General features: G+C 38.5%; 2 protein-coding genes across 2 annotated transcripts; both read right to left on the bottom strand.

Annotated features, from left to right (window-relative positions):
• Positions 1-3,121: 3,121 nt before the first annotated feature.
• Positions 3,122-6,338, bottom strand: LOC116199268. Its single transcript, XM_031529565.1, has 5 exons — positions 5,989-6,338; positions 4,944-5,445; positions 4,633-4,834; positions 4,011-4,526; positions 3,122-3,736 (listed from the first exon to the last, which is right to left on the bottom strand). The coding sequence occupies exons 1-5, from the start codon at positions 6,302-6,304 to the stop codon at positions 3,338-3,340; spliced, it is 1,935 nt and encodes a 644-aa protein (XP_031385425.1). The 5' UTR covers positions 6,305-6,338; the 3' UTR covers positions 3,122-3,337.
• A 12,035-nt stretch (positions 6,339-18,373) lies between these two features.
• LOC116199096 (probable cysteine desulfurase) lies at positions 18,374-21,257 on the bottom strand. The gene is made up of 5 exons (XM_031529393.1): positions 20,844-21,257; positions 19,892-20,393; positions 19,598-19,799; positions 19,039-19,518; positions 18,374-18,952 (listed from the first exon to the last, which is right to left on the bottom strand). Exons 1-5 carry the CDS (start codon positions 21,157-21,159, stop codon positions 18,518-18,520), a joined length of 1,935 nt encoding a protein of 644 aa, XP_031385253.1. The 5' UTR covers positions 21,160-21,257; the 3' UTR covers positions 18,374-18,517.
• Between the last annotated feature and the right edge of the window lie 4,652 nt (positions 21,258-25,909).

Below are 25,909 nucleotides of genomic sequence, written 5' to 3'. Positions count from 1 at the left end.
TTTGTTTTGAAATAAAATTGATCTGAAATTAATAAAAAAAGAGAGAGAGGAAAGGATAAGAACAGTAGAATAAAGAGGGTCTAGTGATTGCCCGAGGCGTAACCTCACAGGGCATAACCCCCCCCCCCCCCCCCCCCCCACTGAAGCATTAGTGGTCAACAGGGCAGAGCTTACTTGGACTCCGACAGGTCATCGGGCCCCCTAACTGACATTTCTAGCGACGCACGTGATTCATGTCTTAGGAGAACCGCAATTGCATGGGGGGGGGGGAATCGAAGTCGCGATGCCAATGCAAGTCGATCAAGCCTTAACCACCAGGTTGTCAGGCCTCGGTGGTTCTCTCTATACAGTTTAGAAAATGTCCTATACATATGTGATTACAAAGGACACTGAACGGACTAGATTATGCAACGTCCTGATCAGAGGGCTATTTATGTGACATGTGGCCAGCATGCCTATAGTGGACGACCTTGATTAACTCGAGGTTTAAAAGACCCAAGTCATGGTTTACGAATACCAAAGTTCCCGAAAAAAGACCCAAGCCACGAAGCGTCGAGCGTCTGAGCTCGACAATGCTAATGTGCTAGCGGGAAAAACATCACGTGCCTATTAAGCATAGAAACGTCGCCCGACAATATGCGGGACCAATTTTTCTTTTTTCTTTTCAAATTTTAGGCGGTTAAGACAGGGAGTAGTAGTTGCTTTCTAACCCTATGTATCTATCTAAACTACAAATTGGAGAAGGAAGTTAGTTTGTCTAACTTTCCTTTTTATGAAAATACCCATAAAGAATATGAAGTTTAATTGCTAATCATTAGATGAATGGAAGTTTAAGGGTGATTATGTAAATTTAATTTATTTTGTAACTACCAACTCTCAACTCCTCCCGCAATGCTCTTTCCCTTTCTCATTTCTCTTCCTAGTGTATCCTCCAACATTCTCTCTTATTTCTCTTTCCTCAGCATAATAATATATCAATTTTTTCTATTTACTTTTCAAAGTCGGTAATTTAGACAAGATTAGTACATGTAGCAATTATTAATAAACTAGTATCTTTAATATATAATGCATATATAAAAAAAATTATCTATAATATTTCACGTGATTTAATTTTCAATTAAAAATTGATGCATAGCGCGGATCATGCTCTAGAATTAATAATGGGAGAAGGAAAGTAGTTAAGGTGACTTTCCTTCCCCCAAAATACCCTTAAAAAATAATTCAATTAATTGAGAGCCATTAGATAGTGAGAAGTTAGGGAATCTATATATGTATGTATATATATATATATATATAAAGTTGTATCCCTGCAATAAATAGCGGAATAACCGTAAATATTTGTACAATTAACTCATTATAAAATTTGAAAAATGAACAATAGGATGGTGTTCAGGTGATCAGTGAAATATATTAACTCATTATATATTTGTACAATTCCTTTGCAGATGATCAGTGAAAATAGAAGCCACATAGGAAATCTTAATTCACCTTGGACGCGATGCTCCTGTGTTATGGGATTGCAGATGTAGTGAACTGATGGAAGGACGGTGTTCGGCGGCTGCGGCCCGAAGATCAACAGACCGTCACAACTAATGCAGAGGACAAGTTCCCATTGCATATATATACTGGAGTGGGAGTCTTCAACAGCATGCGTCTGATCAATTTCTTCCCATTTTGATCGTTACTCGCCCAGTCATTCAACAAATGACAGCTTACAACATCCTCTAGTAAAGGAACCGATTTTCATGGCACATAGCAGAGAAACACTCCTGTACTGTGATATTAATTAAATTAAAAGTCGAGTAAACATCCATTGATTAAGCAAAGCTACAAGAGATCAGACACATTCCACTCGATTTGCAATCTACCACCCTAGTGACACCGTGGTATAATCGGCAACGACACACCCATAAAGAGGATTGAAGCGACCACCATAACTAAGACATATACCCTATACATCACGAACCCATAACGATCCGGGAAACTTCCCTTCTCGTCCTTAATAACCCCCTCTGTTTTAGAATCCAACATTCACCCCGAGGAAGACTGAATGAGAGGATTTGTGCAAATGCAGAAATAAGCTCGCGCATATTGTTTTGTGCTTTCCCTACGAGTACCTCTGTTAGCTCTCGGACCTCCTTCGCGAAGTCCTCGAAATCGGACTCCGCCTTGGATTCTGCTGGGGTGAGCTCTTCCTCAGCTTCAACTCCTCAGAAACTTCATTACTATCTTCTTGTCCTGTCTCGAATGTGCCTTTTTGCTGCATATAATAACGTCAAGAACAAATTTTAGATTAGATTTCATTTAGAAAATAAGAAGTTTCATATTTTCTTAATTTTAGATTAGATTTTTTTTAAGTTACAAATTTTAGATTAGATTTCATTAACACAATTGGAAGTCTCAAACATCTCTCAATCTGTGTCTCCTTCATGTGTCCTACCGACAGATATCAATTCAATTTGCAGCCAGCCAAACACGCAGTATAAGACCTTGTGCTCGTAAGTATATGTTAATGCTGTAATCAGAGCTTGTGCTCGTAAGTATATGTTATATTTTTCTCAACTTGATTGATCTGCTACAATGGTTTATGTTTTCGATGCTACCTGTGCAGTTAGTTTAGATCTGTAACTTATTTCCCTCTTGGACGGAGATGTCTAATGTAAATGTAGTCTCATTATCTCTTTTTGGCAGCTCGAGTAATCGAGAAGAAATGTTTGGACTTGACAACTTGTGCTGGATATCTGCCAAGGTAACATTGGAACCTTCAAGACTTGCAGAGTTTCTTATCCTCCTGCAGACAGGCATGACTTAATTTGGGAAAGCATACTATCGTAATCATAGTGATCTTGTGCCAAATGCGAGTAAATAATAATTGTGGCGAAATCGAGCAGCTGCCTGCATGACAGAAATCCCTGGAGCAGGTGTTTGAGCTGATTGCGTGATTCTTTGGAGTAACATGTGTTAACGTGAATGTTTTTTTTGTAAACTGCCACATGCAAGACTCAAGTCGCCAGTTGAGAAGTGCTGAGAATGATCGGATGGTGGTCATCGCGGAGACGACCTTTTTCTTGAAGTAGAATATATTGTATATTATTCAATAAATAGTTGAAGTGTGATTACTATTATCATTCTTGTTACAATCAAACACCGGTGCAGGGTAGTCAGTCCCGGTTTTTGTTACTTGCCATGACCACATTAGTTACACTAATTCGTTTTTATTTTTTCATTTTCTTTTTTATGAATTTGAAGTCTCCCTATTTTATAGATTTATATTTGCTATGATCGACGATTTGCATACTCTGTCGTGAATCTCTCAGCTTCAAGTCAATTATCAGAACTACATTCGGAAGTACAGCAGGTCTTGATCGATGCCTTCTGAAAGCTGATGTGGCGATGGGAACTTGGGCAGGAGTCCTGCAACATACCTCGCACATTTGAGGTACGCAGCGTACTCTTTTGCGATATCAGCATTCTTTGAACTTCCGTCACTGTGGGAATTTCGGGCCAATGATACTGCCCCATAATTGCAGTTCATGTCCTTACGCACGAGGTCCTTAAAGGCTTCCTTCTTGAATGCCCAGTTTCCCGTTCTCAGGTTGAAGCGGTAGAGAGGAAGGAACCGCTGTCCATAAATAGCCAGAAATTCCAATGCAGCGAGGATGAACTCGAACTCCTCGTGAGACATGTAGTAGGGAAAGCTGATCCTGGTCCACCCGGGCTTTACCCCGAGGTAACCCTGCAATATTAAGACTCTTTCTGTGTTAGAAGTATATCATGTCTCTCTACCATTCTGTGCAAGAGATCGGGTTCTTCATGGTGCAGTATAATAAATTGACAACGGAATGGAATGACATAACCTAAGGCTGTGGATCTTTATTTCCTTGCATACCTTTCGTAGTTTTAACTCAGACAATGGAATCAATGCCGTATAATATAGTTGTCCTGATGTGAAGACTGAAGAGAGGAGCAGGTTTTTAGAGGGAACGTTTGCATAAATCGCTTGTGCTTACCTTTTCGATGATGGATCTAATAGCAAGTGACCGAGTCTCCGTGATACCGAGCAAGGAATGACCATAAGGTCCCGCACAAGCGCATCCACCTCTTGCTTGAATCCCAAAGAGGTCATTCAACAAGGTTGCAACGAAAGCCCCATGAAGAGGCTTGTCTCTCCTGTTACCGACTTCTCCCCACATGTAAAGCCCTCCCTCTGCTCTTCCTTTGCCCCGGTCATCACCATCTCGCCCTTTGATCGTTGGAGATGATGATGATGATGCAGTAGTGGTCGAGTATATCAGAAACGACAAAATAGCTTGTCGATCTGTGGCTTTGTTGCCAAGAATTTCGATGTTTGTGTTCGGAAGCAGCCTCTTTATTGCTTCTGTTATGTAGTCGTGCTCGAGTTTCTTGATCACTTGGTACCCCATGTAGTCTTTTATCCAGAAGGTCATTGCTGCTCTTGTCGTCTGGATGATTTGGGGAGTCCCTGCGTTCTCCCTTTCCTCTATGTTCTCTATGTATATCGTATCCTGCGAAATTGGCAGTGAAAGGAGGTTTGATCAGATCAGCTTTCAAACTTCATATTTATGGCCGAATTGAGTTCATTGACCGACGGAGAAGTATGTTTTAGTTTACCTTTTCATTAAAGCCATTGACATACTCGACTGTACCACCTCCACAGGTGGATGGCGCTGAGGACGTGAGCTGATATAGGGCCTTGCTCATCAGCAGTACTCCGGGACTCCCCGGCCCGCCCAAGAACTTATGTGGACTTAGGAAGATCGCATCGTACCCGTCGATCTCTCCTATTCTCATGTCGATCTCCACATAAGGGCCACTGCAAATACGAACCCACCAAAAAAACTTTAGATTTTAAATCAAATCAGGATGGTTAAGTAAGTGAACGGTCATAACTCGGATCCCATCACTACAATAACCGGACTCACCTCGCGGCAAAATCGAAGCAAGCAAAGGCTCCGTACTGGTGGAGGAGCTTGGCGATGGATCTCGTGTCGGAGTAGGCCCCCGTCACGTTGCTACAAGCAGAGAAAGATCCCAAGAGAGGCCTACTCTCGTCCTTGAAGTACTCAAGCTTGTCTCTCAGGCCTTCCATGTCTACTAATCCATTATCATCTAAGCCAATGTCTACAACTTCCGCTAAGCATTGCCGCCACGAGAGGAGGTTCGAGTGATGCTCGAATGGCCCCACAAAGACAACCCACCTCTCCTCATTTGGTAGGATTTTGAGGACTCGATCTCTCAATATCGATGGAACAGATATTCCCATGACCTCTTGGAGCCGCTTGATGGATCCGGTGGAGCCGGACCCACAGAACAGGAGTGCACCCTCGGGTCCACAGCCCAAACACCGCTTCATGTACTGTATAGCTTCTTCGACCATCTTGGTGGTCCTGTGTCCCACGTAACTGTCGGTCGTGTGAGTGTTCCCTATGAAATCATGAAATTAGTTTTTCTTACGGGCATTTTCACCAATTGGCTGCAAATTAATTTTATCCAGACGTGGGCTTAATCGAGCCTATGAGCTAAGCATGAATGTATAATGGAAAAGCAGTTACCAATTTGATTAATTGTCTATGTGTTGATGACGAATTTCTATTTTGAATTTTCTAGATCATATACAATATTTACATGTCTGCGCATTCTTTTTTCCTGGTTTCTAGTTTTAACGAAGAGAAATCCATATAAAGTGGCACAAAATAGTCACACCAACGAGAATCAAATCCGAAATCTTCTGATTTTAGACAAGTGCTTGTTTTACTGCACTATCCCCTCCCCTTTCTCTGTACGTGTCTATAGTATAGATAGACCAGGATCCCTGAATTTGAATTTTGACTAAAAGTATAAGCCAAATTATTTTCCGTACATGGAATGGCACATATTCATGGTCGGTTCATATGATGCTATTCAAATGACGGAAGAAGGAAAACTAAGCTAAAAAATCATTCATAACCAGAGCTAAATCGATCTTACCGTAAGAAGGAAGAATGTTGTTGACGATGAAGTCCTCGATGTAGCGGAGTGACCTTCCAGAGGCTGTGTGGTCGGCGTAGGTGATAAGTCGCTTCCCGAACGGAGACTGAAAATCGGCATCTGCTCCAATGATCTGAGGCCGCAACCATGAGAGCTTTTTCTCGAAGGAGGCATCCTGAAGTGGGACCCCGGACTCGAGCGTTGTCGCCGGTGTGAAAGATCTGTTTTCGACCTTAAGATTTCTTCCGTGGTTGTTGTTGATGGAGTTGATCGGTTTTGGAGTTGAGGGGGCTTCTCCCTGTTGCTTTATTTCCATGTCGAGGAACAAAATAAGATTTGAGTTGGAGAGGAATGCAGAAAATGAATAAATTAATGACCGAACGAACGGTTGGTTGGAGAGAAGAACGAAAGCAAGATTTATATAGGGATGCAATAATATTATGTAATGAATACTATTATATATTATTGTCAACCAAACAAATATTATATTTGAAGGACTCCGGACCTGGCGACCCGAGTCTAGTGCAAGTGCAAGCGACAAGGCTCAACAGGCCTAAGCCTGCGACTAAGTCGGGCCCAGTCGAGTATACACAGATCATGTGATGTGATGTTTCCTTAATCATGGTAACTCAGTATTATGGAATATTTACAGAATATATCTCCACTCAAATATCTTGGGAATACCCCCATATATCCTCCGTCCTATATAAATATGTCAGGAACGTTATTTATGGTTAATGCAATACTGAAATAAACCCTAGACCGACTTAAGTATCAGATAGGGAAATCAAGGAACGTCGTCGACGTCCCTTCGTACAGGTTAGCTGGGAGTGCTGTTCGTGCATATCGGATCGTGGAGACCATCAAGACTTGAAGCTTGGATCTCGACTCCATCATTTGGCGCCGTCTGTGGGAAACAAGACAAAAGGTCATGGTGGAGACAAGGAGAAGTACATCTTTGGTGATCTGGGAGCCTAGAGACCCCATTTCCTCTAGAACCTGGTGCCCCCATTACTTCCGGGAACCGCAGAGGAAGAGAAGAGCAGAATCCACCACCCGTTGACACCTTTCCCTTGGGCCTGGTCCTACTGCCCCAATCGACTTGGTAGAGGAAGCTAACCTTGACTAGGCGTATTTGGCCTCCCTGCCAGAAGAAGTTCATAATAGGATTCTCGGGATCATTACTAGAGAAACATATCGAATAGTTGGAAGCACTGCCACTACGGAAAATTAGTTGTCACGTGGAGGTCCGTGTCTGTCCCGGCCACCGATCGCAGGTTGCCCGCATACCTAGTCGTGCTAGGTAGATGCAGGATCGGTCCCCTGGAGTACTGGTGGCCAGCCCCAAGGCAATCGCAACAGGAGGGCCAAGCCGAACCTCCCGCACCGCAGGCAAAGGTCCCATGATCTTTGAAGATCTTCCTCCCGACAGTTTTGAACCCAGTTCTGAAGACATTGAAGATTCTGAGGATGAACGGGATCTGTCGAGCCAGATGACAGCTGGGACGATACCGACGGCTCAACAGGGAAGTCGCCCTGTTGAGATACCTGGTGTGACTCCTGCGCCAATGGCATCGCTCTTCACTCCTGAAGACGTTACAAAGCTGGTAAAAGAACAAGTGGCATGATCGCTCTAGGCAGTCGAGAGGAAACAGAGGGCTTAACTGCAGTTGACGAGAACAATAACTCACCTTTCACCCCTGAGATAAGGGAAACGGTGATCTTGAGAAAATTCAACGTCATAACCATTACTCAGTTTGACGGGAAAGCTAACCTAGATGACCATACGCGTCTCAAGCCAGATGAACTTCTCATATGGGATTTTAAGAAGCTTCTCCAACCGAGGGATGGCTACAAACAGGGCATTTCCTTCCTCAGGGCTCTAAGGCTCTGATACAAAGACTAGGCACCCTCCAGACGCAATTCACGTCTGTGTTCGTGCTTAAGTGCGCTGACTTCCTGTGCCCTCTGCTCTTCAACCTCCCTCAAAGTGGCGAACCTATCTCTCTCCTTGTCGCTCAGGGCCTTCTCCAGTTGCTCCACCTCTTTCTTCAGCTGGTCGCATTCCACTTCGAGTAAGGCTTGGTCATTAATGCACTTCTCGAGCTTTTGCTTCTCAACATACATGGTATTGCCAAGCTCTTTCTTCTCTAATAGGACTGCGCTCAAACGATCCTGAGCTTCAATAGACAGACTGTCCGCTTGGTTGAGCGACTGCTTCATGGCCCTCTTTTCTCCTTCCTTCTCGTCTATCTCATTTTCGAGTGACTAGATCCCATCGCTCAGTTTGTCCACGTCGTCTTGCAAACCCCAGATGACTTGGCCATCTACCCCGTACTGCTATACGATCTGGAAGACGGCAGAGCTTTGCTGCGATGAAGATCAGAGTATTGTATTATTTGAGCCATTCGTGAACATAATTTCAAAAGGAAACGAGAGAGGAAGGGCAGATTCTTACGTTTATAGTCAATAGTGAGAATGTGCACCACCTCCTCTCTGTCGGTGTCCCCAATCCTGTCGATAATGTCATCGGGGATGATGGTGAAGCACAACAACTGAGCAGCGACTTCAAGATCCTTGGAGTCGCTCTTGTCAGTTACGTTCCAGTCCGCGGGGAGTTCAAGGCGCTTCCCCACGTTAATGCCACCTGATGCTACATCTTTTCCAGTCGCACCTCTTGAGTTGCTTGGAGCAATGACTTCAGCTGGTCGAGGGCTTCCAGGGGTCTCATCTTTTCCACCTGATGTCAGGTACGTTATTTATGGTTAATGCAATACTGAAATAAATCCTAGACTGACTTAAGCATTGAAAGGGGAAATTGAGGGACACCCTCGACGTCCCTTCGTGCAGGTTAGCTGGGAGTGTTGTTCATGCGGATCGGATTGAGAAGACCATCAAGTTCTGAAGCTCGGATCCCGACTCCATCAATATTATATACTATATTATTCATTATGTGAATGCAAAAAATAATAGTAGTAGGTCGTACGATTAATAATTTATTCAAACATTTATCATAATCACACATCGAACGGGATTTAATGTCTATTATTCCTCTATTGTTTATGGTGACCGCAAAGAAAAATTGGACTTACATCACCATACCATTATTATGACTAAAATACAGAGTAGATGAAATGCTTGGATCTTTCCAAGAAGGAATTACACTAGGGTGACATACTTAGGTGTATTCGGTTACTAAATAGGTTTATTGACTTAAGTATAAGAAAATAAAAATCTAAATCAAAGGACACAAATAATCCCACTTGCAAGAATCAGGCTTAGAATATCTAGGTTTCGAGGCGGTTTAGCGATTGTTTTCTCTATTTTGTGCGTCTTTTACGTCTTGATATAACCTCTCATGTACCCTATCATTCGTCAAATTATTACAGGATGTACAAGTGGTTAGTCTCATGTGCAGTAAAAATATTTAACATGGTGGGTGGTGAAATTCAATTATATATATATATATATATATCCCCAATGATTTTATTTTATTTTATAATATATGTGATTCTTCATCTCAATTCTTTGACACATTCTTGTGCAGCAACATGTGATCTTTTTTCAAATACGAATTATATGATCCGCTTGTTGTGTGCAATATTTATAATGTCCATTTCAAGAAACTTCCAGTCTAGCTGCTAGATTGTTTTCATATGATGGCGATCTTCATTTGATCTATATATGTAACATGTTCGAGAAATTCAAGCCGGATTTGCTACATGCAAGAACTGCTTATTAGTGCACATAAATCACATAATTCACATCCCAAAAACATGTCTTCCCACCCAGTTCATCAGGTAAATGAAACCATAATATTTTATAATTTTCTGACCTTTGACTATATATCATTAATTCAATTTTTCCTTCCATTTTGACTCATAATTATACACGACAACTTGCTGGTCAAAATTGTCCGAACATTCCATGCTATGGGTTCATAGAGACGCAACACCTTGTGAAACTACTTGCAGCATATGAAGCAGGAAATATTAGGCCGCCTCTTCAGTCAAGACAACGCGAACATTATCCATTGTTTGAGACGACATAGGAAAGAGGCAAAAAAAAAAAGACACTGAGAACCTTCTTAATTGGTGCCTGTCTCAGATCGAACCCCACAGTTTCGGTAATTTTTTTCTAATGCGAGACCACGGTGTGGATTCATTCCGAAGCGGGTATAGTTCGCGGCCTATCCCATTGTAGTCACGTCTGGTTTTGAAAAAGATAAACCATGATGTTCCAATTCCATATACATATATATATATATGTATATATATATATATTCTTTTTCTTTTTCTTTTTTCAATGAAGTGATGTTGCATCTCATTAACTCAAGCAAAAGAAGTACAATATTTGATTACACAATCCATTCCATATTGTGTCTTAAGTGGATAAACTTGACTACGTATACCCACTCTCTCTGACGAATTAGTTATATCATGAAGAAATAAGAGATGATAATGAATGTTGAGACTATGTAGGGCCACGTGATGAACTTGACGTGGTTAGAATGGCACGTCATGTTATCAAGCCAACTGAAAACGGCTCGTTGGCGAGATGTGTGCCCGCAGTATGTGCTGGATTGTTAGAAAAAATCTCGAAAAAAAAAAGTGAGAGAGAGAGAGGTGGGAGTGGAGACTGGAGAGAAAACATAAAAATTTTGGGGAAAAAAAAGTGACTTAGAGAGAGAAATGAGAGTGGAAAGAGAGGAGGAAAAATATAAGGATTTGAGAGGTGAGTTAGTAATTTTTTAAGTTATTTTATTATTTTAACATCAAATGAATGACTCTTATTAATTTGAATATATCGGGTAAAATGAGAAAGTAAAAGTTAGGGAAAAAAAATTTTCTTCTTCTTTTTGGGTATTATAGATATAGACCAGGTTTAAATTCCCAATGTTTTGGGTTGCCCAGAACGGCCAGTCAAAGGTCTAAATGCATCACGGTAATGTCTTGGCCACCAAGCGCAACAAATCCGTGCCACGCCCATATCGTGCTATTACTCCGGCCAAAAATGTCAGGTCAATAGAAGTAAGGATATATATATGGGATCAATTTTTCGATTATAAAGGAGACTCGTAAGTCTAATACAATGAATAAATATTTTAATAGCTGATAAAGTGATACAAGTAGTCTCACTTAATATTGAATTAAAATATCTTAATTACCATGCGAGGAATGCGTTACCGTGCTACATTCCATTTTGATATATATACTGGAGCAATTTTATTATACGCACAGTATTCAAATTGAGAAACATTAATAAAATAGGAAACATATATATAGTCCATGTCCATAGAGAACTCCCACCGACATTTTGGCCGTTCTCTGATTTTCTTTCCCTTCGTTTATTAATTTGAATGTTTTCCCTTTCAAGGCCCTAACATCAATTTGAGGCCATGCATGATCTCAGATAATGTCTTCTGGCTAACTGGGCCCTTATGCCTTTTCTGTCCAACTTATGATCACCGGGTCAAGTCCTTCCCATCGCATCGTCAACCTTATAAGTTCTTCAAATGTTTGAACACTCACAAAATAACACATTTGGAAGATGGACAAATTATGTAAAAAATCATGAATTTTCACTTTTGTTTCAGATATACTGCGAACTATTTTTTAGTCGTAAAAGCACGGATCTTCAATTTTAATTATTTCAAACTATCATATCATCAATCTTTCTTGCTTTTTAGCTGACATGAATGTCCGATGTGGCTATGTCACGCCATCAATTTTTTTTAAAAATATAAAATATTAAGAATTATTTTTTAAAAAGAATTGGTACACTTCTAGTGGATTTAAATGCTCTAGAGCTATAAAACTTCCGGTCCATGTAATTCACAAAATATCCAAAGCTACCATTTCCAAATGGTTTTACGAGTGATAAGCTTTTAGTGCTGAGCCAATAAATTTACATGTAATTAATGAGATAATTCAAGAGAAAAGAGTCAAAACTACAATCACAAGTGTGACAGCTCTCCATCCTCAATTTGATGCGAAAATCGGCTTGATGATTATGATCTAGCTGTAAAAGAATTAATTATCCGTAATAAGTAATAAAATTGAACGAAAAATTCGAATAGCAAGATAGATAAATAGAATGCTATAAAATTAAATGAATTTCACCAGTATAAAAATTTGACATGAGAAAGCCAAGTCCTGTGTTTCACACAAATTTCTTGAAACAGATTTGTCCCCTCAGGGTGTGCTCGGGGTCACGTGGGCGTCTGTTTCCCAGGATAAAACGACTTCGAGTGTAGCTAGCAGCACGAGCTATCCGCACCCCAGCGAACCAGAAAATGAAGTTGAACAGTCTCAGTTAACTATGCAATTCTCTTCCTTTCTAAGAAATGAGGGGAGTTTTCAATTCTCATCTTTTTCGATCAATGAATACATGCTATTTATATAATTGATGGTGTCCTTTCAATTCCTTTCACCCTTTCAATTCGTAACAATTGATGGTGTCCTTTCAATTCCTTGCACCCTTTCAATTCATAATTTCATTAATGAGAAACAATTTCTCATTCATCAATGCCATTATTTTTCCCACACTAGCTGCTATGGATCCTCCGGGATATTTACTTGTTGTAAAGTCACGTTCGTAAAGTTGGTATAGTGCAGACAAGTATCTAGTGAAAACCATCAGGAAGAAGTCATGATTCATTTCAACATTCTATTTTTGTATCTGAGAGTTGCTATATATGCAAAACTATCAGGTTTTACCTTCCATAAGTAGGCCAAGGAGCATTCGCATTGCTCACTTTCTAATTATTGGAAACTGCAAGTTTCTTTATTCATGTAAGCATTCATTTTTGGAAAAAATGATTCACCGCACTGACAATTTGCCATCTGCACCGAACCAAGATATATCTAAGACTTGCTCATCATAAGCAGGACTATTTCTACATTCATTTGTCCCTTCCCACCATTTCCAGTAAAATCGTGCCATGGCCGTATCGTGCTATTACGCAGGCCAAAACCTGTCAGGTCAATGGAAGTAAGGATATATACTGGACCAATTTCACAATACACACAGTATTCAAATTCAGAATCATTAACAAAATATCCTGCTGGGAAAGGACATATATATGCATGTCCATAGAAAACTTCTACTTATGTTTGATTAAATATTCAATGAGTGTTATTTATTCACTCTGAATCAGAGTAATAACTCATGAAAATACATGTCAATGGAAATATGTGGAACAACTGTGAGCCATGTTTACCGCTTATATCCATTTTTATTAGACGTTACACCTCCACTTGACCAAATAATAATTATCGAATAGAAATAGCAATGCTAAATAAAAGGGCATGGAAGCCCCACCGACAAGGATCGATTCCGAGAGCTCATGATTCCGGTGATGACTTGTATCATTACACCAAATCTCTTTCCTCAGTACTCACTCAATATTTACTACTGATATTTTGGTTGTTTTCTAATATTCTTTCCGTTCTTTCTTAATTTGGATGTTTTTTTCCTTTCAAGGCCCCGACATCAACCTTCAATTTGAGGCCGTGCATGATCTCAGATCTTGTCTTCTAGTTTACTAGGCACTCATGCCTTTTCTGTCCAGCTTATGATTATCGGGTCAAGTCCTCTCATAGCATCATCGTCCTTATAAGTTCTTGAAAAGTTTTGAACACTCATAAAATAACACAATTGAAAAATATGGATGAATTACGTATAAAATTATGAACTTTCACTTTTGTTTCAGATATATTGCGAACTTTTTTTTAATCATAAAAGCTTGCTTCAGACGGTCATATCATCAATCTTTCTTGATTTTTAGCTGACATGATTTATGTCTTCTAGCTGATGTGGCATCGAAATTTTCTATCATATAAAATATTACGATTTTTTTTCAAGTGTAAACTATGGTATCTGGAAATCCAATTGGTTCTGACTAATCCAGTCGAACCAGGTCGGCCCACCAAGGAGTAAAGTTCTCACAGCTTGAGTTTTCTGCATTTATAAGGACTTGAACCCGATACATTGCTTAAGCGGAACAAGTGTTGAATTGCTTGAATCAATCCACGTTGGTAAATATTAAGATTTTAAAAAACAAAAAAAGATTGCTACACTTCGAGGAGTGGACTTGAATGCTTTAGACCTATAAAAAAACTCCGGTCCATGGTGTAGCTCAATATATTTAATGGAGGTTCTGTGCCCAATATGGAAATTGGAAATTCAATTCTTAATGAGCAACACAAATATCCAAAGATACCTTTTCCAAATGGTTTTACAGTGATAAGTTTAGTACCGAGCCACTAAAATTACACGTTAATGAGTGAATTCAAAAGAATAGAGTCAAAACTACAATCACAAGTGTCGTAGCTCTCCCATCCTCAATTTGATATGAAAATTTTCAATGCTCATGGCCTTTTTCGTTGCTGAGAATCAGCAAATTTGATTGTCAAATGATATCATGCCACTGATAATCTAATACACAGCAATTGTACGAACCACCAAGTATAATTTTCGATACTGATTAAGTAATCTGGGAGGATATCTATCTAGCTATCAGTATATTGCATTTCCGGTGGATGTTACCTGCTCTTCTTGACGGATGGCAAATCATTATACTAAAGGCTGGTTCTTGCTCTCTGTGTCATTCTTTCTTTCTTTTTTTTTTTTTTCTATTTTTCCATATCTATATTTGGACTTTCCTTTTTGTTTCATTTTCGATTACAAACGAGACCTCTGATCCTAGAAAGGGATAGATAGAGCGGATCAAGATCGGTGCACGAAGAGCACCAGGCCCAAACATAGCTGGTACAATGACAACACACTTCTTGTTAGAGATCCCAATGTAAGCTCCAATAGAGAACATCAAATGGCAGTATAAAAGCAGAGGATTTGAACCCCGCTAGCTAGATCGATCGTAGCAAACGTTAGTGTATCCATAGGGAGAATAGAAACTATGGCATATATATCTGATTTATCAAAAGCTGAATCTATAGAAGTACACCAAGAAGAAAACAAAAATATCTGAATCCGTAGAAGATTTACTTTTATCTATTTACCTTTTTTGGACTTTTTGCTTTTCTCTCATTTTCCTTGAACAATGTTCACTCTTTTTTTTCTTAATTATCATCAATTTAATCATGCATTCAACTTAGGCTTTTTAGATTAATTAATTATTACTCACATTTTATTCTTGCATATTTTAAATTTTATTATATGTGTAATACAACAAGAATATTAAGTTACTAATGTACTTAAAATGAATATTTATCGCAATTTTTTTCGATTAAACATTAGAATTGAAATTTTTTCTTTCTTTGTTTCAATTAACTACTTCAAAATTCCAACAAATATATAATAGTTTGGAAATGTGCAATATTAAAAGATGACACCTTGACTTCTTTTACTAACCTTAATTTTTAAAAGGAAAATTGAATTAATTATGGCAAAAAAAATTAATTAATTATTTATAATTATTGATATTATAAATTATGTTATATCTAAATAAAAAATTATCAATATACATTAATGATATTAAGTAGTTCATATTTATTGATTTGATATCTTCAAATCAACCAATAAGATTATTAACGATGTTATATAATTAATTATATATTCTTGGATGAAATTTAATTTTGATATATTTTCTAGTATTTTATAATTATTATGTCTTACCACTTAATTGAGAAAGATTTCACGTGCAATGTACTTGTATATTCACTAGTAGCATAAAAAATTTCAATGAACTTCAAAAATTAAGACCTAATAATCTCTACCATCTAACTTGTTGAGCTCTCTCTTTTCAACTGATGAGATTGGTTAACTAGGAACGACCTCTGCGCGTGAAAACATTTCTAACACCAACTTAAAGGTAGGACGGAAACCGAAACTTGCAAGAATATCCAACGAACACGAAGGAGAATAAGAGAAGAATTTCCTTCAAATTACAAGAATAAAAATTATAACTCATTAAACAAAAGCCGAAAACCATTATTGAAAGTTATCATCTCCTATTGCATCTGGCTTCATTTATAATTTACTCTAAAATAGTAATAAAAAGTTACATAAAAGATATCCAGTAAAATTAAGACTATAGTTCTTAAACATGATTTTTACTTAATATTCAGCAGACTATTCTAGAATGAAAAAAATAAAAATAAAAATAAAAACCAGTAAGTTTCTTATTCTCTATAAGTTGAAAATGGAAGTTCCGGGCCATCTAAAGAGTTGAGGCATCCCATTTGACCTGAGATGATTTCTCAAGACTATGAGTAAGAACCATTACATTTTGAATGATGGTGAGCGTAAAGGAAAAATTGAAATTCTCATTTTCTACAAATGGCAAGCACCCCATGAGAACCAAACTGACTGGATTATGCACGAGTAGCAACTTGATGATCATGATCTAGCTGCTAGAGGGGTCCTCAAGGATATTTACGTGCTGTAAACCATCTTCTGGAAAATGGCATAGAGCACAAAAATATCCTATGGAACCCGTCTTGCGTCAAGATCATGATCATCAAGCTCATACTCGTGCAATTCCCAATCGGTTCAGTTCCATGAGATACTTGCCATGAAAGGAAAGAGAGTATGTCTCAAACATTCCATCACAATTATTGTTTGAAACCTATTGATCCTTATTCATTATATTCTAGAAATGTCATGGGCTAAACGCTCTACCAATTCTGTCAGATCAAATCTCCTCTAATAGGAGGTTCCTCAAGATGAATTCCGCATGACCCTAGATAAGAGCAAATAGATTCTGTATAATAGCGAGCATAAAAGAATAATCAAAACCCTCTCTACTAAGGCAAAGCACCCTATAACAACCAAACCAATTGGATCATGCATGAGTAGTAGCTATATGATAGTGATGTAGATGCTAGAGGAGGCCCAAAAGGATGTTTACATGTTGTAAGCCACCTTCTTGAAGATAGCATACAACACACAAGTTTTGGAAACCATTTAGTGGCTAAATCACTCTCATCCAGCTCATACTCTTGCATTTCCCAATCGGTCTAGTTCCATGGCGAGCTCGCCATCAAAGGAAAGAGTGTTTCTTAACCATTCCGATACACGAGCTCTTCTATGGAACCTGTCATTACATAATCATTTTCTTCTAGAGATAGCACGACTTGACTATTCTACCCAGTCTTATGGTCATACCTCATCTTGCAGGAGGACTCCAATAATTTTCGTTTGCTTCCGTCCTTCTTCTAGCAGCTGAGAAGCCTAGACAGGAAAGGAGAAGACAAAGGCTTGTTAAAATTCGATATATCAGTATAATCAAAGGATAACTCACAGAAGAAAATCATAGTTACTGACAAATTCCCATGGTCAAGTTTATAAATACTAGCTCCCTTAATAGCTAGCTTCAAACTATGAGGAATTGTTTGGGGATTTTCCCTTCCAACAGTACTTGGACGACAAATGCATAATAGGATTCTTAGAATATATATGCTAGGGTAAATCATTACTTCAATGCGTGTTTGTCGCAATTTTTAGTGTGTAATATGTATAATATGCATTTTTTAGTGTATAATATGCTAGAACACAAATTAAAAGTAGCAGTCCCCCCCCCCCCCCCCCCCCCCCCCCCCCCCCCCCCCCCCCCCTCCCCAATCATCAAAATCCAAGCATATGCAGACATAAAAGTCGAAAAAAAAAATTAATTTTGAGAAAAATCAGCATTCTAATTTCTTAAAGAGCAATAAATTTATAAAATTAGAAAACTCTAGATTGAAATATGTCAAGTTTTAGGGAATATAGCTAGGGACTGACGAGGTGGAAAGACTCATTACTCAAGATCAGTATCCTCCTTGAGGTAAAAGAACAAGCTAGCTGAAAGACTTAAATAGGAGGAGAACAAATTTTGACAAGTCTATATTAAATAACATTATTCACATATCATCCACCGAAATTATTATTCACATATTCCAAGTTTTTCACTTTCCAAATATAGGTGAAATAAAATTCGCACATTCTCTCTATAACTTTTACGATTCATTTCGCCAATTTATTTTTTGATCCGATAGTTGCTATTTGAGCCAAAAGTTCAAGTACGACCCTTTAATTGTTCGAATGTAACATTTTATAATCTAAGCCTTTCTTAAATCCGCTTTTCGATCAGTGATTGACAGGCCGCTCCATCCAAGAATCCCACCTTATTCCAAACCCAGATTCTTGGTTGATTGGCACTCCTGTGAGCTCATCGTACGTACAATTCAGGGGGTCCCAGGCGCTGCCTTCACTCTGTCATTATTTTTGGTGTTAAATCATCACCTTATCTGTGAGCAATTGCACAACTATCTGAGAATTTGGCAAATTTTTTTTCTCAAGGAATAAATTTCGAGGTAACTATTAATAAACAAATAATAAACCACAGCTTATCTAATGAAATTAATCTTTTAGAATAGACGGGTTTATGGTTATGTTTGAAGTACAAGAACAAGAAAGGCAACCAGAATTTTTAATAATAGACGAAATTGTCCAATAAGAATTTGGATCTTGCAAATAAATTATTAGCACCGAATACCTTAACATGGTTTTCTATAATTTCTCAAAGTTAGATTCGAAAGGCTAAGAGGTTCGGTTCAATGTCTTCCCGGAGCCGACGGGGTGCCGGGAACTTAGGCAATAGACTTGCAACATGTTTGGCACATCCCAAGTACGACGAATACCCGTTGATGGTACTTTTTGTTCTGGAGTTCCTGCCATAGGAACCATCGGAATGATCTTCACCTATATCTGTTTCCCGGATTGCTTCGGCAAAGGGTAAGACCCTGAAACTACAGTTCCTGTCCTTCCCTACGAGCTCAACGAGCGACTTCTTCTTGAATGCCCAGCTTCCGGTTTTGAGGTTAAAGTCGTACAGAGGAAGGAACCGTTGTCCGTAAGTGGCTATGAATTCCAAGGCCGCGAGAATGAAATCGAATTCCTCACGAGACATGTAGTAGGGGAAGCTTAGTCTAGTCCACCCTGTTTTTACCCCAGAGTAGCCCTGAAAAAGCAGGAATGCACTAAATATTTATCATGTTATGTTAACTTTCTCACCCGACCCAGCGCAAAATTTTATAAGAACTTTACCTTTTCGATGGCCGATTTAAGTGCAAAGGATTGAGCCTCTGTGACCCCGAGCAGAGCATGACCATATGGCCCTGCACAAGCGCACCCGCCTCTCGATTGGATCCCAAATAGATCATTCAGTAAAGTCGCAACGAACTGCCCATGGAGCGGCTGGTCCCTCTTGCTCCCGGTTTCTGTCCACATGTAAAGCTCCCCTGCCTCATCCCTCCCCTCCTTCAGATCACGACAATTAGTCGTCGAGTATATCAGGAACGAGAGGATAGCTTGTCGATCAGCTGTTTTGTTGCCGAGAATCTCTATGTTCCTGTTCCGGAGCAGCCTCCTGAGCGCTTCTGTCATGTAGTCTTGTTCAAGTTTCTTGATCGAATCGTGGCCAACATAGTCCTTCACCCAGAAGGCCAGTGCTGCCCTGATTATTTGGATGATTTGGGGTGTCCCGGCACTCTCCCTCTCCTCGACGTCTTCCATATACAGTGTGCACTGCAAAAAAAGGGTGATATTGTAGATAGTTGAATCGGGTTTCAGTTCAGGTTCAAGGTCACGATTGTTTTAGATTTACCTGTTCCCCGAGGCCATTGGCATAATCAACGGTCCCACCTCCGCACGTAGAAGGGGGAGAGGATCTAAGAAGATACAGGGACTTGCTCATGAGCAGGATCCCTGGGGACCCCGGCCCACCCAAGAACTTGTGCAAGCTCAGGAAGATCGCATCATATCCATCAACCTCTCCAGGTCTTATGTCAATCTCGACATAAGGCCCACTGCAAATTTAACCAAGACGTCATGAATTTTGCAAGTACTGATAAGACAGCTGATTGGGTTTTAAAGGGATAGTTCAGGTAAAACAAAGTACCTTGCTGCGAAGTCGAAACATGCGAATGCTCCATACTGGTGGAGGAGCTTGGCGATCGCTCTCGTGTCAGAATAAATTCCTGTCACATTGCTGCAAGCAGAGAAAGACCCCAGAAGGGGCCTGTTCTTTTCCTTAAAGTACTCGAGCTTCTGCTTCAATTCTTCCATGTCCAATAGCCCGTTATCATCTAAACCGATCTCGACGACTTCTGCTGAGCTCTGCCTCCACGACAGGAGGTTGGAGTGGTGCTCAAAGGGCCCCAAGAAGACTACCCACCTTTCCTCAATGGGAAGGCAACTCAGGACTCTGTCCCTCAAGATTGATGGAACTGCTATTCCCATGACTTCTTGGAGCCGTTTGATTGATCCTGTTGAGCCTGAGCCACAGAACAAGAGTGCACTCTCGGGTCCTCCTCCCAGGCTCCTCTTGATGTACTCGGTTGCTTCACGCACCATCTTCGTTGTCATGTGGCCCACATAACTATCACTTGTGTGAGTGTTGCCTGCACATAAGAAAGGATGTTATTCGAAGTGGAAGACTACATCGAAATCTCCTTTTGTCAAAAGAAGGGCATATTCTATGGCCGATGTGAGTTCCGAGGGTCCTCTGATTTTGCTTGTACATCAAAGTCCTATTGGAAGATGAATTTGAGTTCCGAGGGTCCTCTGATTTTGCTTGTACATCCGTTGCACTCATCGGGTAGATATAGTTGCGTAAAGGTATTTCTACAGCTTCTAATAAAAGATTTGGTTTGGATGGCCCTTTGGACAGAGATATTCAGATCAGATCAAGCTAGTTTCATGAGGGGACAATCTAATTTTCTTCTAGACAAGGAAAGTGAAAATGTAAATAGTATAGCAGCTCATCTTCTTCATGACTCAGTCAGTTATCTAATCGGTCGATCTTCGGATATGGATGGAAAGAGAGTAACAATAACAAAAGGTGCACTTACCGTAGAAAGGGAGAACATTATTGGCAATGAAGTTCTCAATGTATTGAAGGCACCTCCCCGAGGCAGTATGATCAGCGTAAGTGATCCGCCGCCTACCAAATGGGGACATGAACTCCGCATCGGCACCAATGATCTGAGACCGCAGCCACGAGAGCTTCTCATCAGCACATACAGTTGCTGGTGGAACCCCCGTCTCCGGTGCCATGAACGATAAACCTGTTTGTCCACCGGCTTCCTTTCCATTGTTGGAGCTGATTTTACTCGGGCTACTCGGGGCGGAGGACTGTCTGAAATTGGGATGCTGCTCTATTTCCATGGTGAAAAGTGATGGAGTGTGGGAGATGAGACATTCGAAGGAGAGACAATGTATTATGTGCAGTAGTAAGCGAGTGGGTTCGGTATTGCTTGGAGGAGAAGCAGAACAAGTCGCCATCAGGAAGGAGAATTTTCCAGTGGGTTAACGAAAAAATGGTGCTAAACCCATCAGAATGGTAAATCTATTGGAACTTGCACTGTTTGGTTATCCACGTGATTTTCATTTAATTTCTAACACGAAATTATTAATTGGACATGTTGTTTTCCGATTCAAGACTGAGATTCGATACGCAGTAATGGTGACAACGCATCGTATTATTTCTATAAATGGGAATGAACACGAGAACTTAGAAGCAACTAATCTCGTTAGCAAGTTCAAATAATGCGCTTATTATTATAACATAATACCGGGGCCGATTCTACATCATAATATCGGTTTGGCCTTACGGAGCCTTTTGAGTACGCGGGGGCCGAAACGAAATTTCGTAAAAACAGGAATACCATGCACATAGTCATCTAGCACTTTGAAAAGATGGACTGCTGGTATTGCACCACTCTTTTTGTTGCACTAACGTTATACAATTGGCCCCAAAGTATTGCTTATTATGTCATGCTGCCAATAGGGAGATATCTGTCTCTGTGGGCCCTAAAAAGAGGATGCCAACTGCCAAGTCATATATGGCTTTTGAATCCATTATATATATATATATATATATACATGCTCCGTTGCTTGTAGTTTCAAATGCGGCAAGTATATTTTAATTGGAAACTTTTCCATGGTATCTGATTTCAGAGTTTTTCATCAAAGAAAGTCAATGAATCTAATAGATAAAATAAAATGAAATAAAAAATACGAAAACTCTCATCGATAGAAATTGAATCTTAAAAATACCATGATATGGGCCACTACACAACCTTTCTCTAAAGATATTCGCTGTATTATATTAGACATCGACGTCTTCCTTTCAGTCGCAGATTCGAAAGCATGTTAGAGAATCTTCCCTTATCATATAATATCCATATGACTAAGGATAACGTTTGTACATATTATTTTATTAGTTATTTGATTAATTACTTGACTTATGGTATACAAAGTTGGCGCAGCACACTGTTCGTTGGTTGACGTGCTTTCATTTTTGGGCCAGGGGCGCATATAATACGTATAATGTTAGTTTTTCCTGCCGCGCGTATCACAGGGTTTCCTATTAGAAGTCCATATGCATAAGATAAGGTTGAAGATTTTGATTAGGGTGCTCGACATCAAGATAATTAATATATATATATGTCTCTAACATTACGCAGATTTTATTACATTTATTATTATTATTATTATTTCTTAAGCTTAAAATGCCATGAAATGGATTTGTTCACGTGTTGTTTGATGGAAATAAAGTTTGAAGGTAAATTAATTTGTTGTGATATATATGAGCGAGTTAATTTTGATAGTTGCAGATTTGTTTCTAGGATCAGTCCGACCACGTCGAATGCTGTTGTAGTCTGCCACTGCCACCACCAATTGATATTGCCAGTACTTGCGAATCCCAACAATGATATCGGGAACCAGTCATCGCAGGCCTCGGTATGGTTTAACCATCACCTCAACTTCAATACTCTTGGAAATGAACACCAGCATAGGATGGTCATTCTACCTAAAAGAACATTAAACCGGGCAACATCAAGTGAGACTGACGCTCTTTACTAATTATACTCGGGGTGCCTCTAACTGTATGTTCCCATAGATCGACGATCTCATAGATTTCTTCGTCACCTGTCCAAGTCCAAGCATTACACAACAAGACATGGGGAAATTGATCATTCTTTGCAGGAAATCATGCATCTCTTTCATGTCCAACGTATCCTTGGATTCAACATGGCCTTAGTTTAAGTTTAAGGTGGTACGGACTCGTGGCCAACAAGAAGAAAAGCGGTACGTACTTCCTACATGGCCTGGCCCAGTAAAAATAAAGCCGGCAGGTCAATGCAATTAGGCCTGGCCCGATGATTAATGGCCCAGTACACAAAACAATGTTTTGGACCAGAAGGGCCGTAACGGCTTTCCATTGGTAGATCCGAGGGAGGCCTCATATTGGAGGAGAAAAAGACAACTTTATAGTAAACTAAACTATTGAACCTGTGCATTGCAAGAATTTTATAAAAAAAAATTTATTATAAAATATTATATATTAAGATAATTATTGATATTGATTTATAATTTATATTAAAAACTATTAATATTTTATAAACTAAATATTAATTTATTTCGTATGAAGGTCCTTGTTGATTTATAAAATATTTGGTAATTTATATATCTATACTACAATATAAAGAGAGAAGTTAGTGTTTCATGTCGGTTTTACCTTCTCTCTCCCCTCTCCTGTTTCGTCCTATTCATTTTCACCCACAATTTTTTAATGCATCTGAGCTTTTGTTTTTTGCTAAATAAATGGATTCGATATTTACTTAGTTGAGTATATATCAAATTAAAATCTATAAATACTGTTTTGTAAATTTTGAATTACGTATTCGTCATCAATGAAACACTTTTTATCTAATGTTAATTAAGACTAATTTATACCGGGCGCAATGCAAATGCAAAATCTATATCCATGAACGAAATAAATTTATCTCATATTTTTCATCAAGTAGTGATTGAATTTAATATTACCTTGCTGCGTGCATAGCGCGAGTACATTATCTAGTTTAGTTAATGTCAATAAATTGTAAATATGTATTTAAAATTATACCCCTATTTATCTTTTCGTATTTGACTAATTATAAATGTCTTATGAGTGCATTGAAGTAAAATAATGACTATATATTTAATATTTTTGTAACTGAAAGAAAAGTATTATAGTATAAACGATAGTTTATTCTCCTTGGTCCATAAATGAAATATTAAATATTATTGAATGTTTTTCTAGTTAAGTTGCAGCATAAGGTTATAAGTTTTACATTAAAAATAGAAAATTATTTGTGCACCCTAATCTTGAGAAAGAAATTTGGGTGCATATGTTGCATCAATTTGGATCACCAGAAAATCATCTCATTTAAAATTATCACTTCTTATTCTAGCTACAAATATATCTTTAAACAACGTTATATATATATATATATTATATTGAAAATTTGTTAAAATATGGGTTATGACAGGAGTTTGATACTAGTAATATATTTTGGCTCTTTTAAACCAAAAAATCATTAAAAGACAATCAATATATAGAGAGAAAAACTGAATCTTTCATAGACCAAATCTTCAAATTGGATTACCATTTGTCTTAAAATTTTCATTTCTTATTTTAAGCCACCAATATATCTCTATTCGATGTTATATATATCATTTTGGATCATGAAAATTTGTTAGAATCTTGGTTATGACAAGAATTTAATACTGGTCATGTTATCTTGCTCTTTTAAAACCAAAGAGTCATTAAAAGACAATCAATATATATAGAGAAATTCACGAAAAGTTCAGAGACCATGTCTTCAAATTGGATTACCATTTGTAAACAAAGTTTTCATCAAATTGTTTCATACATGAAGAGAATTCATATAGATCTACAACAAATGAAATATGTACATACACTTACAGTTTATACATTTCTTAGCATATATCTAAATTCTGCTACCTTGCAACTTGCACAGGCACACTACAATGTACTTTCTACTTAGCTAAATCAATAGAAGATGGAAGTTGTAGTCACCTAGAAAGGTCAGATCATTCATGTATATTCAAGCACCTCCTGTAAGAAATCAACCGAAGATGATGTTAGATAGACGCATGAGAGTAAATGCCATCTAATTACATTTTTTTTTGGGCCACCATCTAATTGCAATTTGAAGTCTATAATATAATTCAGTGAAAATCAACATCAAAATTTTGTTTCTCTATAAATTTGATAATAGAACCCGCACCTATAGAATAGAAACATAAATAAATTACTCATGACTTTGTTTGACGAACTCATAACCTGCACCTGTAGAAAAAAAAAAGAGGAATTTTTGAAGGGATAAATTCTTAATATCATAAGCAACGTAACAAAATACTGAAACATAAATAACATCCCCGTGTCTCTGACAAACTCATATGTTGCATGGCTTTTCCATTTAAAAAAATTGAGAGGTTTGGGTGAGGATTGGTTCAGGATCATACATATATATATAGCCAGTTTTTGTTGTAGCTATTTGACCACAATAAATGCAATTAATTGAAAACGAAAAAGAAAAGTAATGGACAATAGAAAGGAATAATTACCATATTAATATTATTATTAAAAGATCAGCATGTAACTTCATGTTTAAGAATTTAAAGACTAATGAAGAGTAACAGATTCCTGTGGATCCGAATGGTACTAATTGAAAAAAATTAATTTACCATAATTAAATTATCATAATTATTGCACACTTTAAAAACGTGCTTTCTCAATTATTTTGTTATAGTCAATTTTATTTTTTTTGTTAAGTTTTCCGATTTTCTCTTAAATTTCCCCCTTTTCCATTATGTTTTTCGTTATTTCTCTTTTTAATTTTAAGAAATATAAAAATAATTTCAAAAAGTCCCATCAAGAAAAAAATAAAAATAAAGAAGATGCGGGGCATTGATGATACTGTCGACCATTTTAGCACGGTGGTAACCGGCATTGGACCCCCCATCTCCCTTTTCCACGCTCTCTCTAAGATGAAGATAGAGAGTGGGGACATAGAAAGAACCTCAATAACAGTACCTCAGATGAGGTCCGCGACAATCATGGAGC

The sequence above is a fragment of the Punica granatum genome, chromosome 3, assembly GCF_007655135.1.
Source record: "Punica granatum isolate Tunisia-2019 chromosome 3, ASM765513v2, whole genome shotgun sequence".
NCBI lineage: Eukaryota > Viridiplantae > Streptophyta > Magnoliopsida > Myrtales > Lythraceae > Punica > Punica granatum.
This window is presented reverse-complemented; position numbering and strand designations above follow the sequence as displayed.